The sequence below is a fragment of the Delphinus delphis genome, chromosome 17 (genome assembly GCF_949987515.2).
Source record: "Delphinus delphis chromosome 17, mDelDel1.2, whole genome shotgun sequence".
Taxonomy (NCBI): Eukaryota; Metazoa; Chordata; class Mammalia; order Artiodactyla; family Delphinidae; genus Delphinus; species Delphinus delphis.
Genome location: NC_082699.1, coordinates 9,403,525 through 9,423,079, shown reverse-complemented (window position 1 = coordinate 9,423,079; position 19,555 = coordinate 9,403,525). Strand labels below are relative to the sequence as shown.

At 41.7% G+C, this 19,555-nt stretch overlaps 1 protein-coding gene across 1 annotated transcript in view; it reads right to left on the bottom strand.

The window, feature by feature from the left end:
* Positions 1-775: 775 nt before the first annotated feature.
* The window catches only part of NKAIN3 (sodium/potassium transporting ATPase interacting 3), a 511,505-nt gene continuing 492,725 nt past the window's right edge, over positions 776-19,555 (bottom strand). Inside the window, exons 7-8 of the mRNA XM_059995454.1 lie at positions 11,273-11,342; positions 776-1,519 (exon numbers count right to left, since the gene is read on the bottom strand). Coding sequence (XP_059851437.1) covers positions 1,510-1,519; positions 11,273-11,342 — 80 coding nt within the window. The 3' untranslated portion in view covers positions 776-1,509. The remainder of the gene's footprint in view (positions 1,520-11,272; positions 11,343-19,555) is intronic.

The following is a 19,555-nucleotide window of genomic DNA, read 5'->3' as shown; positions in this document are numbered from 1 at the left end:
TGGGCTTGGACTGGCCCTTCTCCCCAGTCCCTGCTATCTCCTCTTCATTTTGAATTTGGGTTTATTCAGTGGAATGAAAAGTGATGGGATTCAGTGAGTGTCAGCTGACTGACAGGGCACAGCCCAGAGGCTGTGAGTACAACAGACCTCCGGAAAGCCCATGGTGTCTCTCATGAACTGGAAGGAACCAGGGCCAACTTTATTGCATAAATTCTGATTCTTAACAGAATCTTATAAAATATATGGGCTTCAAAGGAGAAGAAGGAAAATAAAAACCTCTACACACATACAAAAAATTGGACACAATTTAAGATGGTTTGTAGACCGACTTAGAGATGTACGGGCCAAGTTAACTTCTGGATTAAATACTGCACGTAGACACAATTTTGGGCCCTATAGGAGGCCTCATCTTAGTTGTTACACAAAGTGAGCAAAGCTTATTTTGATATGGGAAATAATAATTGAAAGATATGAAGGAAAAAACTGTGATATGTTTTCAACAGTCCTTTTCCCGTGGAATATTGTTTCCCATATTACTTTCTTGGTTCTTGGGATGGGGTAGGAGAAAGAAAAGTTGATTCAGAACAAATATAAACATCTTCTTTAGAAGTATTATAGAGAATTCCACACTATTTTAATACTTTTTGGAATATCTTAAGAGCAACATTCCTGATCACAGATTTATGGTTGTGATTTCTGTCCCATAAACCTATAAGCTGTATATTTAGGTCTGACGCCAGTGTCCGAACTGGGAGAAAGGGTAGAAAATCTGAACCTCAGAGATACCCTCCAAATGGGAAAGGTGTTCTACTGGTCATTTCACTCTTTCATACGCCCGTGATATGTATTTTTTCAGAACATAGGAAGAACGAGATACCATGTAAGCATCTGAACATTGAGATTGCCATAATATGATTCTGGGTTTTTGAAAGTCGAGAACAAAGGAGGACTCTCTATTTTGTCTGTGGTGTTGAAAAAATGATCTGTACTCAGTCTGAAAGCCCCATCCACTATCTGTACCCATTTATCATCTGTCACCGCATCTAACTTCCTGCCGAGGAACCCCGGGTAACATCCTCTATGAGAACTCCCGTCAGGCCCGAGATCACCGCAGTCAGCAATGGGGACTTGACATCTCAACTACACAAAGCCACATTTCTCTTAGAATTGACCGTGGAAAGCTTTCACAGAATGTTTTTCATTTTGCATGCCTCACATTAAATATTGTTAAAAGATTAAAAACCAATTTTGGGGTACAATTTACAAGTATTCATGTAAGAAGGAAATGACTAAAAAAACACCCACCCAAGCACCTACAACTCATCTAGCGAACAATGCTAATAACACTTAGGCCGTGCCTGGAGAACTCTGTGATTCGTGGGAAAGTGGGGAGGTGCAGTCCATCCTCTGGAAGAAAGTGAGACGTGTCAATGCAGAGAGGTGCTGTCATTGGTGCTTTGCTTCCTAAGTCAAGTTCAGCAGCCGCATTTTCAGAGTCAGCGTCATTACTTATTTCGACCTGAAACAGAAAGGATGAAGTGCTTTAAAAGACTTCAAAATTGAAAACTAAATTTCCTTTTTATTCATCCAGGCTTTTCAAAAGGCAAAATGTGCCTTCTGCTGTCTGTGCCTGTGGCTGTAGCAATAAGCAAGCAAAACACCTGGGCTCCCTGCTTTTCAGATCAGGGCGGGGCAAGCAGGCGTAAATGTCGGAGGGGAGGACTTGCGGTTTCCTGGGAAAGACGTGTCAGCCACATAGCAAATGGGGAGTGATGTAAAGGTATTGCCTTTGGTGGCCCTGGGGTAAAGCTGACAGGGTAGTATTATGTCTGTGAACTGCTAGCTACAGCCCTAGCCTAACCTTCCTAGAGCCTTCCATTGGCTGACTGCTGAAGAACCATCCAGGTCTGGCTTCCATACCACCTATGGCCCTTACATACATCCCACCCTGTGATGGTTAATTTTTTTTTTTTTTTTTTTTTTTTGGTACGCGGGCCTCTCACTGCTGTGGCCTCTCCCGTTGCGGAGCACAGGCTCCGGACGCGCAGGCTTAGCGGCCATGGCTCACGGGCCCAGCCGCTCCGCAGCATGTGGGATCTTCCCGGACCGGGGCACGAACCCGCGTCCCCTGCATGGGCAGGCGGACTCTCAACCACTGCGCCACCGGGGAAGCCCTGTGATGGTTAATTTTATGTGTCAATTTGGCCAGGCCATAGTACCCCGATATTTGGTCAAACACCAGTCTAAAAGTCACTGTGAAGGTATCTTTCCTTTTTTTTTTTTTTTTAGAAGAGATTAACGTTTAAATCAATAGACTGAGTAAAGTAGACTCCCTCCATAATGTGGGTGGGTCATGTTCAATCCGTTGGAAGGCATTAAGAGAAAAGACCGAGGTCCCCGGAGGAAGAAGGAATTCTGCCTCCAGACTGCCTTTGGACTCCGGATGCAATGTCACCTCTTCCTGGGTCTCTAGTCTACCTGCCTACCCTGCAGATATGGACTTGCCTGCCCCGTGATCACATGAGCGGATTTCTTAAAATCTCTCTCTCTCCAGACACACACCCTATCGGTTCTGTTTCTCTGGAATACACACTCTCATCTCCAATCATTCTTGTCTCCACACATTTGACAAAGACTCTGTGCATCTTCCTGACTCCATGCCAGGTGGTAAGCCTTTGGAAGGTGAGGGCTGTGCTCTAGCATCTTCGTACAGTATCAGCCTCAACACAGTGTCTGCTATACAGTTGGCACCCAATAAATATTTGTTGGATACTTTTGTTTCTCTCTTGTGAAAAGTCTTAGCTGATCCAAACCTATTCATCTCTGAGGTTCAGTTGAAATCTCTTCTCCTCCATGAAGATTCCACTTCTACCTCAGCCGTGGTGTTTTCTCATCCTGCTAATGGCAACTCTTACGCTATCAGCTGGACCCCATGTGTAGCGAAGGGCTTTCAGCTTCACAACTAATTGTGCACTGATTGTTTCACTCAGGTATGTAAGTTTTTTCCTGCCAACTAAATTATAAGCAGGGTGCCAGTGGAGACGGTGTTTCATACTTATTTTATATCCCCATCCAGATATTCTCTTCCATTAACTCAGTTCAGTGACTCTATGGCTCGGAATGGACTTTTTCATCATACTTTGAAATAGCTGAAAAAAATGTTCAACTTCCCAGTTTCACTTTTTGGAAGCCACTCTTCTCCCTGTACATTCTGTTCCCTCCTCACCCCTCAGGGGCGGGAGCCCTGCAGTTCTCTCCTTATCACTTATCACGCTTTCTCTGCTCTCCTATTTCTCTACATTCTGAAAGATGTAGCCCAAATATCTAGCCCGTTGACCCCACTGAGTTGAACAAGGATTTAAATGGAAAGATAAAGGGATGAGATTTTAATGGTGGGATTTTTATAGTTTTATATAACCTTTTAGTCTGAAGGAAGATTCCAGTTGTGGAAGTTTATTCATCCGTCCAACAGGTGACTCTTCTAGAATGGGATAAGGCAGCAGGGGAAGGCGTTTTCTTTCTTTGTTAGTGATAGTATTGGTGGGCATCGGGGGAACGTCTAGGTACCCACTACATTTATCTTTCATGTCACCTCTACTTATAGTTACTATTTTCTGCTTTGGGGCTTTAGCAACATGGATTGGAAAAGCTGCGAAGTAGGCTGAGCCTGTCCCTATGATGCCAGGTAGGAATGCTGGAGGGTTACTTCAGGCATTGGGAAATATGTCTGCAAGGAGTTTTCTAATAAGACAATGAAGCAACTGTGAGAGGAGGCATTGAAAGGAAAGCCTATTGACCACTCTGCCTTAGGTTTTATTAACAGATGGATTTTTAAAAGTCAAACATACACACACAGAAGTAAAGAGAATGGTATTATGAATCCCTATGTTCTCACTATCCAGCTTCAACTAAAATAAAAATTATTTAATTAAATTTCATGTAGTCACCACAACTTTATTATTTATTTTTTGGCTAGAGTATTAAAAGCAAATCCTAGACGTCATGTCTTGTGTGTCACTCATTGGCACAGCTCAGTGATGATTCCCTAACTCGGTGATTCTTCCTAGCCAGGGACATTTACCAGTTGTTTGCCACAGTTTGGCCGTGTGTGTGTGTGTGTGTGTGTGTGTGCGCGTGTGCGCGCGCGTGCCCGCTACTGGTGTCTAGTGGGCAGAGGCCAAGGATGTTGCTAAATATCCCAAAATGCACAGGACAGCCCCTACTACAAAGAATTATTTGGGTCCAGAGTTAACAGTGCTGAGGTTCAGAAACTCTGCTCAAGTAATAAAAATTTTTTCTTCTTTTGTTGAAACCTATTTATTAGCATATCTATCAAAATAGGCAACAATTCCTTAGTATCATTTACTATCCAGTCCATATTTGCATTTCCCCAATTGTCTAAAAGCATCTCATTACAGTTGGTTTGTTGAAACCAGAATCCAAACAAGGTAAACACACTGTATTGGACTCGTATGTCTCTTAAATCCCTTTTAAAATGTAAGTCCCCCCTCCCGCGTTGTTTTCATTTGACCTGTACTATTTCCCACATTCTAGAGTGGCTGATTGCTTCCTTGTGGTGAGATTTAACTTACTGTGTTATTCTTGTATTTTCTACACTTTCAGTCCAAGATCAGTCAGCCCAAGATATCTCATAGATGGTGCTGTGTCTTGCATCACCTCTGGAGACATAGAATGTCTAGTTATCACTCTTTTAATGATGGATCCATTAGTCTGGGTAGAAGAGTTTGAGTTCTGGGATCCTTAAGATCATTTTTTTGGGCAGATTTTGTAGATATGTTGGCAGTTACCTGAGGGTACCTACCCTCGAGGCAGAATGAAATCAAATGATAAGACAGTGTTGTTATTTCAAAGTGTGTCTCCTGATAGGCCTGTCATTGTCTCTTTTTCTATTGCTTTTTTAAGTCTCTCTGTCACTTCCGGGGTGTGTGTGTGTGTGTGTGTGTGCGCTTGACTCTGTTTTGTACATTCTTTATTATGTCTTGTTTCTTCCCAGAACCTGTCATAACATGGGGATTATATATATTTTTGATGTAACTATAAAATGAAAAATATACATTAAATATAAAATTTGGTTTATCTTCATTACCTTTAATTTTAAAATCAGTGTGTACTTTCTCTTGGGAACAGGTGTGAATGAAGTTACTTTTACTTATGCTGATGAGTTTTTTTCGGGGGGAGGTGCTCCGTATCTCCACACCACTACAGAAATCTACTTTCTTCCCATTGACATCAATGACAAGTACTGAGAAGAGTCCTGAGATCCTGGGAGAGACAGGAATTGACAGCTTCCCTGGGGGGAGCACCGTTCAGATACGAGCTTTCTCATTTTGGAAAAGGCTTTATTGCTTCACAAGGCAGCACGAGGACCGGGCTCCTCGAGGCTCTGGGGGCAGTGCGCGAGGCCATGTGTCAAACGAGAGGGTCTTTGTGTCCCCAGTGAGGATGACTGACCATCAGTGGTGGAGGCCCTCTCACGTGTGGCCGGCTGCACGGTTGGTGGCCTCGTTCCATCCTAGCAAGGAGAATGGTGCATGAACTGGCCAGTGTAGGGATGAGTCAGAACTGCGGGAACCATATAAACACAGCCATCTCACTGCTACTTGGTCAAATAGCTACACGTTAGGTGTGTTCTTACATTGTCCCTAAAATAGTATAATCATTTCCTAGGATGGATCAAAAAGTCATGAATGCCAGTGACAAAGGGAAGGCTCCCCAAAGCCAGGGGGAGCGGTGAGCCCTAAGTGCCGCCCCGTTTGAGCTAAGTAAGGCAGGCAGGCAGGGAAGCTGCCTCTCCTTTGCGACCACTAAGAGGGCACTGAGTGCTGTACAGCTGCAGTGCTCTGCATGCTTGAGGCGTCCCGGAGAGTTAATGCCTCTGTAAGCGCCCATCTTTCCAGGGACTGACGGTTGCCCTCAGGCAACAGAACTGCACACTCAGTAATGGGAAAAGTGAGCCGCCATCCCATGAGCAGGTCACAGACACCTGGCTCTGCGTGCCACAGGGACAGACACGTAGATAGATGGATAGGAAGGTGTGAAAGCCAATCAAGGGCAAATGAAAACAGGATATAGCCAGAGAGCTATCATTTTATTAGTCTTCAGGCGGCTGGTCAAGACATGGAGGAGGGATGGGGTAAATGATGGTTCCCCATCGGTGTTTATTGGCTGTTAAATCAGGGTTTGAAAGCACATCATTCTCACCTCCGCATCTCCCACACACACCCACACACATCCCTTTGATTTGTCCTCCTGGCTGGTTTTTAATGTAGATTTTGTACATGCAGAATGGCCTGGCACCAACTTGTAAGGATACTGATACAAAACACCCGTTCTCAGGAAAGAGCGGAGATGGATGTGACCATGTCTGGTTCCGTCCAGCAGCCCGATCGTCAGAGGCGGATGCCCTCTGAGTCTGGGCTGTGAGGGGTGGAGGTACAGTGGAGCTGACGGCAGTGCCAGCCTGAAATGGGGGGCAGCTGCGTCTGTGTTCCGGTACTTGGTTGCAATAGCAGACAGTCTGTCAGCGGTGACCACAGAGCATGTAACAATTTTTGTGAAGAAAAATTAGCCTCCTGCAAAGGCAATCAGACAAGTCAAGATACCAGAGAAAAGTCAAGTTCTCATTTGGAAACCTTAGAAAAAGATTGGCTAAAAGTAACAGGAGAAGCTTTTTTCATCACGTCTTTCTTAACTGCAGTCACAGGGTGTCTTCCTCATGGAAATTTCTCCTCATGGAAATTTCTAGCATCATCAGATCTCTGTACTTCTCTTGTGAAACTCAGTTCTGAGATTCCACTGCTGTCTTTCTTTGATAAACTGCCTTGGTCTAATTATTTTTATGTGAAGAGTTACTGCCACATGCAGCTTAATTGCCCCACCACCCAGTTGCTAACCATTATGATGATTTTGACAAAACTTAAAGTAATTCAGTTGCTCACTCTGACATCATTCCCTGAATATCTGTATCTCTTTCAGAGCTGCGTGGATTTATGCCAAGCTCTGCTTCTTCCTGAGAGGTAAATCTGCTTCTGTGAGCCCCCTCCCTTTGGGGTAGCTGCTGCTTCCACCATGAGCTGCTGCGGCGGTGTCCTCTTCAAAGCCACTGATGACCAGGTGAGCAACCCTTGTCCTGACTGTTTCCCCATTGTGAAAGGTGGTGTAGGAGCAGCAATGGAGGAGATGCTGGCAGAGAAGCAGGATGTACTTATGTTGAGAGTTACAGCTCCCTCATTCGCCGCCATGGCAAGACAATGGTCCCCAGAACAGGCTCCCCTTGACCCGTGTGTCACGTATCCCCAAGCCAGACCCAGACAACAATCACCGGAAGCGTCGCCATGGCCTTAGGCATAAAGGATGCCATTGTTTAGATGGTGCAGCAATGGCTGCTGAGGGCCTCAGAGCATCCCCACCAGGAGCCAAGGTTCCTTCGCGGCTTAAACATCTGCTTCCTAGTAGGTTGCTGACTTTATGTGAGAATGGTGGTGAAGGCCAGATTAGATATGCACAACTTTCAACTTTATCCTCTGCAGCGTGGCCTCCATGCAGGGGATATTCGTTTTCTTCTTCTGCTTTTGATAAACTCTTCATCGTCTTTCCAACATCAGCTCAGGCATCATCTCCCAGTGGTGCCTTCTCTCCCCAAGTGAGAAGTAAACGTTCCCTCTTCTGCAAAAAATTGCCTTGGGGACATTGTTTTGTATCTACTTATTTCTATGTAGGTCTCCTCTACTAGATCATTCACGGCTGGAGGTCAAGCCCAAGTATTACTCATCTTTGTATCTCCAGCCCAGGGCCTGGTACACATGTTGTGAGTGACCAACAAACAGTTGTAAATGGAAGTAAACCAATTTATGTAACCAGTGGGTCTTGATAGCTTGGTGCCATTACTTTTTTTTTTTAATTTAAATATAGTTGATTTACAATGTTGTGTTAGTTTTCGGCATATAGCAAAGTGATTCAGATATACACACACGCGTGCACACACACATACGTATATACCCCTTTTCAGATTCTTTTCCATTATACGTTATTACAAGATATTGAATATGGTTCCCTGTGTTATACAGTAGGTCCTTATTGCTTATCTGTTTTATATATAGTGGTGTGTATCTGTTAATCCCAAACTCCTAATTTACCCCTCCCCCCCTTTCCCCTTTGGTAACCATAAGTTTGTTTTCTGTGTCTGAGTCTGTTTCTGTTTTGTAAATAAGTTCATTCGTTGATGCTGGTACTTTAAAGAGAGACAAAGCATGAAAGACCAAATCCACGTGTGAACTGCCTCACATCACATCACCCCAGTGCACATCTTCACACCCAGTTGGACTGTGGGCCCTGGAAAAGTGCACTTTATGATTGCGAGCAGTGACACAATCAAACACAAGAATGAGAGCTCCCTGTACAAGTCTGCAGTGAATGTAACCACCCATCTGGAGTTGAAAGTTACCCGTCTATATCCATGTTCCCAGGAATATGATAAAGATTCTCCCGATCTCCTTCATAAAGAGGCTTCTTCATAAACCTGGCTTTGTACTCTATGGAACTTAGAGCCTTAACGAAGGTTAAAAGCCAGGGTTCCTGCCCTCTCTAACGATTTAGTTCAGAAGATTGGCTTTTCCTCCAGTCTTGCTGGTACAATGGATGTGGCATCCCTGAGCTGGTTACAATGGAATCCAATACAAAGGCTTTTATTAAAAGAAATCAAGCAGGCTGGTTGATGCCAACTGGATAAACTCTGCCATATTTGCATACCTGAGGGGGGCACCCACTGACCTCTTAAATTGTTTCATGCACAATGATTTTAATTTGGGTTTAGTTTGATCTTGCCGATTCCTGCTCCCTCCATGGTTGAAAGGCATTCCATATTCATCTAACATAATGATATGCATCATCTATCAAAGTAGAAACTTGTTCTCTTGCTTTCTGCAGCCTGTAGTTGAAGCCACATTCAGCTGAAAAGGTGTGGGAGGTCAGCAGTGAACAGGGGAGTTGAGAAAGCCCTTTGGTGCAACTAGAGATTATCATACTAAGTGAAGTAAGTCGGAAAGAGAAAGATAAATACCATCTGATATCACTTATATGTGGAATCTAAAATATAACACAAATGAACCTATCTACGAAACAGAAACAGACTCATAGACATAGAGAACAGACTTGTGGTTGCCAAGGGGGAGGGGGGTGGGGGAGGGAGGGACTGGGAGTTGGGGGTTGGTAGATGCAAACTATTACATTTAGAATGGATAAACAACAAGGTCCTACTGTAGAGCACAGGGAACTATATCCAATCTCCTGTGATAAACCATAATGGAAAAGAATATTAAAAAAGAATGCATATATGGGTATAACTGAGTCACTTTGCTGTACAGCAGAGATTGATACAACATTGTAAATTATACTTCAAAAAAAAAAAAAAAAAAAAAAGAGAAAGCCCTTTGAGGAGGGAGTGGAGTTGATCAAAGCCTTTTAGGTAAACTTACCGGGACGTTTCATGTGTTCTGGATTCACAGAGATTGAAGGGACTTTAGGAAACAGAGACAGAAGTCACTTTGCCTCTGGGCCATGCCACAGGACACCCTTTTCAGGCACATGGATACACGAGTGTCATTTAAGAAAGGAGATTCCATTACCATCAGTAATCAATTGGCATTTTTTAATAACCTCCCCTAATAGTAAGATCTTTCTGACATCTGACCGACATCTTTCATACTGCAGTTTCTCTGCTGAGTTATATTTTTCACCGTGGAGATGAAAGACATCATCCATCATCCTCTTTTCACATAACAAATATACAGAAGACTCTCTAAGTCACCGCTAGGCATTGTTTCAGTTCTTTTCTCACTTCCATTGCTCTGATCATCTTTGTTATTGTCACAATCCCTGCCAAGTTCCCCACATCCACAGATACCCACTTCTGGAGTTGATCATTTATGAGCACTCAGTAGCATGAGTAATGAGGTGACGGCTGCTTGGTCCTGGAACGTTATACAGGGTGAATGTTTTTCCAGATTAGGTTGGCTTTAAGAAACCAACATATATTTAAACATCTCTCATGTGACAGGCACAGTGCTGATTTGTGTAGCCTGTGAACTATGTTTCCTTCAGCTCATTCTGCTGGAATCGAGTTAATTCCACATGGGGAGGTGGAGTAACCAGTGCAGGTTTCTCAGGGCTTCCGCCCCAAAGAAGCTGGGGAAGGGGGTACAGATTTGGGCAGGAACCACTGTGGCAAAGAGGCAGCTGATGAAGACTTTCATGCGTGTTTCTTACACCAGTGACTGCTGTCCAAATTTCCTCTGTCTCCATGAAATTACAGAGCACTGAGCCAAAAGAATCGGAAGGTCGTCCGAGCAGGTCCACAATGTCATGTTGAGGGAAAGACCCCAGCTCCATCACTGACTACTTGAGAGACTTTGGGAAGGTTGTCTATCATCGATGAACCTCATAGATGTAGTAGTCTATTTATAGAATGGACTACTAATTAGTACATTACAGTAGTTTCATGAGGATGAAGTTAGATAATATACGCAAAGTGCACATGATATCTATTATTTTATACAGTTGTCTATTTGCTACTTAGAGTTTTCTAGGAATGGAGTCATGGTATCTATTTTCTTGTTTTCTAGTATTTTATCAATCAAGTGACCATGATTCCTTCCTTATACTCAACTGAAATCTGTCCAGTTTGAGGTGTTTTTGTTGTAGTTGTTGACTTCCTTCCGGTTAGTCAAATATTTGAGTACTAGGCACAGTCATGGGCAACTTTACAGATGCTCTACATACCTTATCCCATTGAATCCATCCTCCCTCCTCCACCTATGAAACTGAGTCCAGGTGACAGAACCAAGTCTCAGAGACTTCAAGGGAGGCCCCTGGGGCCGCACAGATAGAGCATGGATCCCAACCTAGTCTTTCTTCCCTTTTCCCTCTGCTATGTTGCCCCCAAGACACATATTAAGTTTCTGTTTTGTAGACTAAATCATCCTTTTTTCCCTTCAATTTGGCAATCAACTACTGATAAAAAAAATAAAATAAAACTATCATTTTAGAAACATAAACCACGGTACCGACTTCAAATCCTTTTTGGAATGAAAAATAATAATGATAATGTTGGGTTACATGTGAAAGGTGTGTTTCAAATATGAGTGGAAAATTAAACCAATGATTAGTAGTGGTAGGTCCAAATTATTTCAGGTTTGGTTAGTTTTGGCCAAGTTAGAAGGATTAATATTTTCCATCTCATCACACCTTTACTTACAGATGAACAGGCTTTAACTCAACATGATCCTGGTAGTAGGAGTGTGCATCAAGTCCACCTATGAAATCAACTGAAAATACAACATAGCCCGATATGAATAAATGTGCAAACTCACATAGTACTAGGTGATTTAAAAAGAACACATAGAAATAATATTAACAAAAGTATCTGCCTATCACAAAAATGGAAGAATGTGTATTTAAGATAAAGACTGTTCAAAATATTATCAGTTGTCCAAAAATGGGGAAGTTTTAAGAAACACACATAGAACTTGGGATCTTAGTGACTGAAAAATCACAGTTGTTACTGGCTTTAGTGAAAAATGAAGTAACATTAAATAACATTAGATTTTAAATAATGTGTTTGTCCTTAGGCATACAGATATGCCCTTTCCCCCTATATATCAAAAGATATACCTTTTCTTCTTGTTGCCAGAATCCGTTTTTTTCCTTAAGAATATTTATTGCATCATTAGAAAGACCTTTGAGAAGTCACAAAATCTATGTCCTTGCCTTCTGTCCTCAAGCTGTCCCTGACAAATAAGCACCTGCATTCTGTTGGGTCCCCTAATTTCCTTTCCCTTTTTGGCCATGCCATGCGGGCTCTTAGTTTTCCGACCAGGGATCGAACCCATGCCACCAGCATTAGGAGCGCGGAGTCAACCACTGGGCCGCCAGGGAAGTCCCTAAGCACCTGCATTTTGCAGAGGAGGTGTCGACTTCTCTCTGGTGGTGTGGTACTTGCCTCACAGTCTGTATAGACTCACTATTTTTGGTAATATTCTTTCTAATTTCTTTCTGTTTTGATCAAAGCCTCAATCTTTCTTTTCCAAACCTAATGTCTACAGCTAATCTTAGTTCATTTCTCCTGATTTTTTTTTTGTCATAGTCCATTAAAAATATTAATTAGGTCATACCAAGCTCTGGTTATACTACAGCACTCTAACATTAACAGATATGTGGGCATATAGGAACACTGAACTCTGTGTCAGTGTGTTTAGGCACACAGCTGTGAATATTATATTATATCCTCCACTCAAGACAGGCATACTAGTGAACTGTGATTTAGAGAGAGATGAATTAGCCTAGAAGTTCTAGTGAAGTCTTGACCTAATCTGACTAGCTCTATCCTTCCATCTCCACTGAAGGAGGTGAGGCGGAGCTTCACCAGATCACTGTGTAGACATGAGCTTTGGAGTCCTCTGGGGCTCACAACAACCAGGTGACAAGGGACCATCTCCAGGTAATACCCCTGGAGACCAGAGGAGGCTGAGGCCCATCCTTTCCCTACCAAGTCCCATAGGTTACCTGGATACAACCTCAAGGAGAGAAGCAGTGAGAGGGGAGTCAATGTGAGACACTAAAAAGATTTTCCCAGAGAGAATGAGCAGTGCCTAAAGGGGCCATTTAGTCAGACTGGATTAAGTTTTTATTAGATTAGATATTTAATCAAATATCAACTCCCTTACCTTGTTGACCAATGGGCGGGAATTTAGAAGAAAGATCACTTGATCAATTAAGATCATTGACTAAAAGTTGAATGATCCTATAATTTATAGGGCATTTTGGAAGTTAAAGGGGGTGTTAAACAAAAGTACAAATATATACATTTGTGAATAAAATTATTCACAAATTGAAAAATTATATTCAAAATAAAATTATTTATAAAAATAAAGATTAAAAATGAATACCTGTATTCATTAAAGCAAAATAAAAAGAAAACTTCTTTACATTTCTCATTTGAACGTTAAAATGGAACATTAACAGAATGATTATTTTTGGTATATATTCATGTACTGCCATGAATCTGCTCCTTAGCCCATCTCGTCTCTAACATACCAAACCACTGATATTTTGGGGAAAAAAATATATATAATATATAGTTTTTTCAGTATGGTTTTATTATTTTCATAAATTTATTTACAATCTTATTCAAAATTTCTTTTTATGATTAGTAAATGTGAAATTGTTGATACCTTAATTGACTGTAAATCACAGTATTTTTTTTTACTCTATTTGCTTTATTGTTTGCTGTTTCTCTTCCATATACATCTAGATTGACATGTATTGACACGTACACACAGAAATAATATATATACAATAACATTTTTCTGAATGATTCAAGAGTAAGTTACTTGCATAAAGCCCTTCACCCCCAAATATTTCAGTGAGCATTTCCTCTAAATAATAATATTCTCTTACATTTACACAGTAGAGTTTTCAACTTCAGGAAAATTAATACTGATACAATATTTTTATCTAAGCAAACAACCATATGCCAATTTTTTAGTTGACCTAATAACTTCCTATGTAGCATTAACTATTTTCACTGTGGAAATATCTTCCGTATAGGCGCTGCTAAATGCCAAGCAAGTTTGCTAAAGAGAGGACAGGTGCAGTATAGTTTAGCCCAAATACCTCCCCGGCACTGTTAGTTCTGTATAACATTTAAATGCTAATTTGTCCAGTTTGCTTGCTTTTGTGAGCATAAATTTCAGTGTTTTCCTTTTTTATAAGCTTTCATTTATTGCCATTTACTAAAAGCTTCAAAAGATGATTTGGGGGTGCTTCGTTTGATTTAATAACTTGATTTAATAATTTTATTTAAATTCTTTAACTGATCTTGAATGCAGGGCAGTTAAAATGTAGAAGACTCATTTATGAAGTGGTCACAGTCATTGTAGGGAACTTAGATTAACTTATAAAGCAGTTCTTTAAAGGCTGAAATAACCCTACCTCTGACAGATGAAGAGAAGCAAAGAGAGAAAATGTATTCTGTCATCCTGAAGTGGTTTTTGTTTGTTTGTTTGTTCGTTTTCAACATCAACCTCATTACAAAAATATTCTCAGGGAAATGCAAACCAAAACCACAGTGAGATACTACTTTATACCCACTAAAATAGCTATAATAAAAAAAAATCAGATAATAACAAATGTTGGTAAGGATGTGGAGAAACTGGACACCATGCACTGCTGGTGGAAAGGTAAAATGGTGCAACCACTTTGGAAGACAGTTAGGCAGTTCTTAAAAGGGTAAATCTAGTTACCGTATGACCCAGTAGTTCCACTCCTAGCTATATACCCGAGAGAAATGGAAACATACATCCACACAAAAATTTGTACACAAATGTTTATAACAGCATTATTCATAATATCCAAAAGGTGGAAAAAGTATTGTAGTTTATTTACCCTAATGTGTGTGTGTGTATATATATATAAATTTTGGGAACTAGACAAGACTACCAAAAGAGTAACTATTAAGGAGGAATCATTGAAAAGTAGGTAATTAAGACAGTGAAAACATCACAAATCGTTTATGGATGGAACACAGCAATGTGGCCTCTTGACAAGAGAAGCCTGGTGTTTCCATATTAGAAAAATAGTTTTTTATGCACACACCAGAGTAGGAAGGTAGTTGAAGTAAAGAGGTAAATTGAAATGCAAATGGAGGGCAAGTTTATAGACTCTGAAAGTGTTTTTAAAATGATGCTTTAAAAAATGTTTTTTTTTTTAAGATGACTTAACAAAATACTTGAAAACAACTCAGTAGGAAAGACCTTCAGCTTTTATGTGTGCAGAAAGGTAGTTATATCACATTGTTAAGAAAGTGAAGCAACTGTGCGTTCTAAAAGTCACTGTAATGAGAAAGATGTGAGAAGAAGATGCTGAATTGAAGGAGTTTCTCCAGTAGAAATAAGGAGAAGAATTTCAATGAAACCTGGGAAGTAGCAGAAGAGGCACGGATGGTTTTCAGAAGTATTAGAAAAGGAGGTTTAGAAAGGAAGCATCCACGGAATCTGCAGTCATTACAGTGAGAACACCACAAAGGGTCTTAGCAAGAAGAGTGCCTTGGAAGAGGCGGGGAAGACAGAAGGAGGGGCCGGGCACAGCTTGGTGGGTGACCTGCAGGATAATTGAGTTGAATTCAATATACTCTGGTTATTAAAGTCTTAAAACGTAGAACAAAAAACTTAGCACAATTAACACCTGGCATCAGCTGATGCAGAAAAGCGTTATGCAGAGCATTGCCCCCTTCACCTGTTCTCGGAAACTGAGGTGTTACTATAAAAGATCCCGCAGGGAGAGCCTGCAGCCAGGAAACCGCATTGTTTGTAGTCCTTTCAAACGTATTTCCTGTGCCAACTTCCACTTGGAAGAAATGATGTTACTTGGAATGGAATATCTTTGTGGAAGTGACCACCATGAGAAGAAATGCTAAATCTCGTTTTGGGAAAATAAGGGAAGGTACATTTTTGCTTCTTACAGATCATACCCACAACCTTTGCCAAATCATATTCTGTTACATTTTATTGAACCAGACTTTAATCATGGCAGATTAATAATTAAAATTTCATCGTATACCCATACAGAACAGCTATTAAAGGTCAACAGTCTTTTTGGGGGGGGCATTGTTTTCACAGTTGTGTAGTATTTGAATCACATCCTAAAATTCTGTTATTCTCATGATAATCTTCACATATTGAGTACTTGCTGACAAGACATTTGACTTGCAGGAAGACAGCCGGGTGTGTTACCTATGCCTCCCCACATCCAATTACATTTTACTGGGCTAGCCCGTTATTTTTCTTACATCGTGCACGTAATTTATATTCTTAATCAATATTTAAACATGAATGCTTTAGTTTTAATCTAGTGAGTGCCCGATGTATCTTTCTTTACCGATTTATGAAGAATTTCATTGTTATCCTTGTTGGCACAGCTGGGTGTTTGAAAGCACACGGATTTTGGTCCCTGAAATATCTGGATCAAATATTAGTTCCACTTCTTGCAGGCTGCGAGCTGGGAAGACTCAGCTCTCAGTGTACTCGTCTGTACAATGCCTGCCAGGCTGTGGACGCCCTCGGTGAGATAAAAGCCGTGGACTGTGCAGCAGACCGCGGGCTGCTGTTGATTTATTCACACATTTATCTTATTCCGATGACACATTCCCATCAACTACTGATTTCCAAAATTTCAAAACCTTTGTTTAGCTTAGGATAACAATGGTTTGTGAGAATTCCAGCATTCTATTCCCCCTTCCCCAGAAGAGCATCTGTCCTTGGGGAACCTGTATTGAGCTTGCGTCTAGTCTGATTTTCTCATATTTGGAAAGAGTAGCTAGTCTGGAGGAGGGAGGATTGATTAGTCCATCACGTTTTGAAGGCTGAGGTTTCACCATCTCTGAGTGTTTCTTATTGTGGAAAATTAAGCTTCCCCGTATAAGGACGTGGCAAGGAAGAAAGTAAAGCTCAAGGGAGGCAGAATTTTCGGAGTTCAGTGTCACGTGGGATTGTGGCTCTCCCTCTGTCCAGGGCTGGTGCTGGGCACTCCCTGAGCACGTGCCCAGCCCATGTGACCCGCCCAGTGCACCCGTGATCCGCCTGAGTGCACACCTTTTTTTTTTTTTTTTTTTTTTGGCTGCGTTGGGTCTTTGTTGCCGCGCGCGGGCTTTCTCTAGTTACGGCGAGCGGGGGCTACTCTTCCTTGCGGTGCGCGGGCTTCTCATTGTGGTGGCTTCTCTTGTTGCGGAGCACGGGCTCTAGAGCGCAGACTCAGTAGTTGTGGCGCACGGACTTGGTTACCCCGCGGCATGTGGGATCTTCCCGGACAAGGACTTGAACCCGTGTCCCCTGCACTGGCAGGTGGATTCTTAACCACTGCACCACCAGGGAAGTCTGCACACGTGACAAACTTGATCACCATTTTTTTTAGCTTTTAACTGGCATTGTTTTTATTCTCTAGTCCTTTCCCCCCACAGTAGCACAAATACTGAGGGAACATCTCTCTCTTTTTTTCTTGGTATTTCAAGTCACTCCGTGGGATTCTTTGTAGGTAATATATCCCTTTTATGCAAAGTGCACAGAGTGACTTTTTTTTTTTTTTTTCCGGTATGCGGGCCTCTGGCTGTTGTGGCCTCTCCCGTTGCGGAGCACAGGCTCCGGACGCGCAGGCTCAGCAGTCATGGCTCACAGGCCCAGCCGCTCCTGTGGCATGTGGGATCCTCCCGGACCGGGGCACGAACCCGCGTCCCCTGCATCGGCAGGCGGACTCTCACCCACTGCGCCACCAGGGAAGCCCCAGAGTGACTTTTTCCTAATGCTTTCAGTGTTTAGATGCAGGGATGCACTTATTCTAGTTATTCTGTAAGGATCCCATGGACCGTCTCTAGAATTTTGTCTTTGATTCTTGCAAGGGGGAACCTGGTTATAGTGTCCTTACAGGGTCCTTTGATAAGAAAACATCTACCACCGTGGCTTCTTTCCTCACTCTTAGTTGCTAGAGTTGTATCACCTTTATAAAGATGCCTCTGACATACCAGCTCCCACCATCCTACTTCCTCAATACACACATACACTTTTGTTTTTTTTTTGCGGTACGGGGGCCTCTCACCGCTGTGGCCTCTCCCGTTGCGGAGCACAGGCTCCGGACGCGCAGGCTCAGCGGCCATGGCTCACGGGCCCAGCCGCTCCGCGGCATGTGGGATCTTCCCAGACCGGGACACGAACCCGCGTCCCCTGCATTGGCAGGCGGACTCTCAACCACTGCGCCACCAGGGAAGCCCCACTTTTTTTGTTTTGATTTTCTCATATTCAGAAAGAAAGGAGCTAGGTTCTCTTTTTTTTTTCTTTCTTTCTTATTTGTGTTTTCATCTTTAACAGTGTATTTTCTATTCCCTTTAAAGTTACTCAGCTTTTTTAAAGCGACACAAATTGTGCTATTTTCCTATTGTAGACATACTCTTAACCCTTTGGTTAATCTTCATCACTAATTTGGTGGAATGGCTGTTTACTCTTATCAACTACAGTTTGGCTTTCCTGAAGTCTCTTTCAAAGTTTTTGTAAGTTTTCAGTTACTGTCTGCTCCGAATCACTGGAGGCTTTGTGTCACTACTGCTGGGCTCATTCAGAGGAACATTTTATTCTAGAGAAAACAAGATTTTTAAAAATTCCGAAAACACCTCCCTTTTCTATTTTTGGAGCTCCCTTTTCATTTTTATTTGGCTGAATTTCCAGCTTTTGTTTCTCTCATGGGTCCAGATCTCTGGAAGCAGATGTTCCCATAATCAGTGCTGACAGTTTCTTCCCACTTTAAAATTTTCTAAGAGTAGATAATATTTAAATAATGGCATAATGAATTTTTAAAATCTCTTTGGGGTCAATAAAGCAGAATAGAATGGCTGAGAGGAAAAATATTGCTTAAAAAGGTAAGGGCTAAAAACAGTTCTAAGAAGCTGTCTAAACAGATATAATTTTTCCCTTAAGTAATACATTTTTTCTCAGTTATCCAAGTTTTTCCCAATATATTTTTATCATTCTCATTTAAATCTGGCTAATGTTCTACTTTGCTCAATAAATCAAGTGACAAATACTTGTTGACTTTGAAGTCTCTCTATAATTCATTTTTACTGTCTGCTTCTACAATTTTGAACATTTCCTCTTTGAATATTCTTTTTTCTTTTTAAAAAATAGCCTCTATTATTACTTTTGGTTTTCCCATTTCTAGGGCAGACTCCCTCCCCAAAATGCCATTTCTTCTGAGATCGTTTTATAAATTCTTTTCTCTTTCTATGAATTACTGTTCAAAGAAAATTGAATCTGATCATATTCTTCCCAAGATTAAATCCATTCATTGATTGCATGTCATCTAGCAGAGTATCCCGGCAGGAGAGACCTGAGTAGGGTGTAGGTGTGCACGTACACACTTGCTGAGTAAGACTTGGGGTGGCTAGCCCTTTGGGGTGGTCATTTATTGCTCGGAAAAAGTAATGTATTTATCACAGGGTGCCTTATACATGTTAACTTTCTCTATAAGTGCCAAGATATAAAATAGGTTGGGACTCACTGGTGTTAAGACAGAATCCAAGGTCCCTCAAAGACTGACCCCGCTGTTCACTTAGTGAACTGAACATACCTCACTACTCATCACTTCCTGAGTATCCCATGGTTTTCCCAAGCTTTGTTGACATACTTTTGCCAGTATTTAAAATGCACTTCCTTTGTTCCCTTCCTCATGATGTAATATTCTTCATATAAGACCATGTCCTCATGCTCTGAGCAGCCATGCTTGGTGCCCTGACACACAGTTAGCCTCTGCTTATTTTTTTTGTGCTTCTGATTCACTTTATACAGACCATTATCTACACTTTACTCCTCCATAATTATTTACACGCCTTGCTCACTTATTAGAATGTAAGATCTCCTGGGAAAGGGACCACGTCTTATTCATTTCTGTATCCTTGTGGGTCTAGTATACAGAAGTCTTTCAATAACTGTTTCTTGAATGA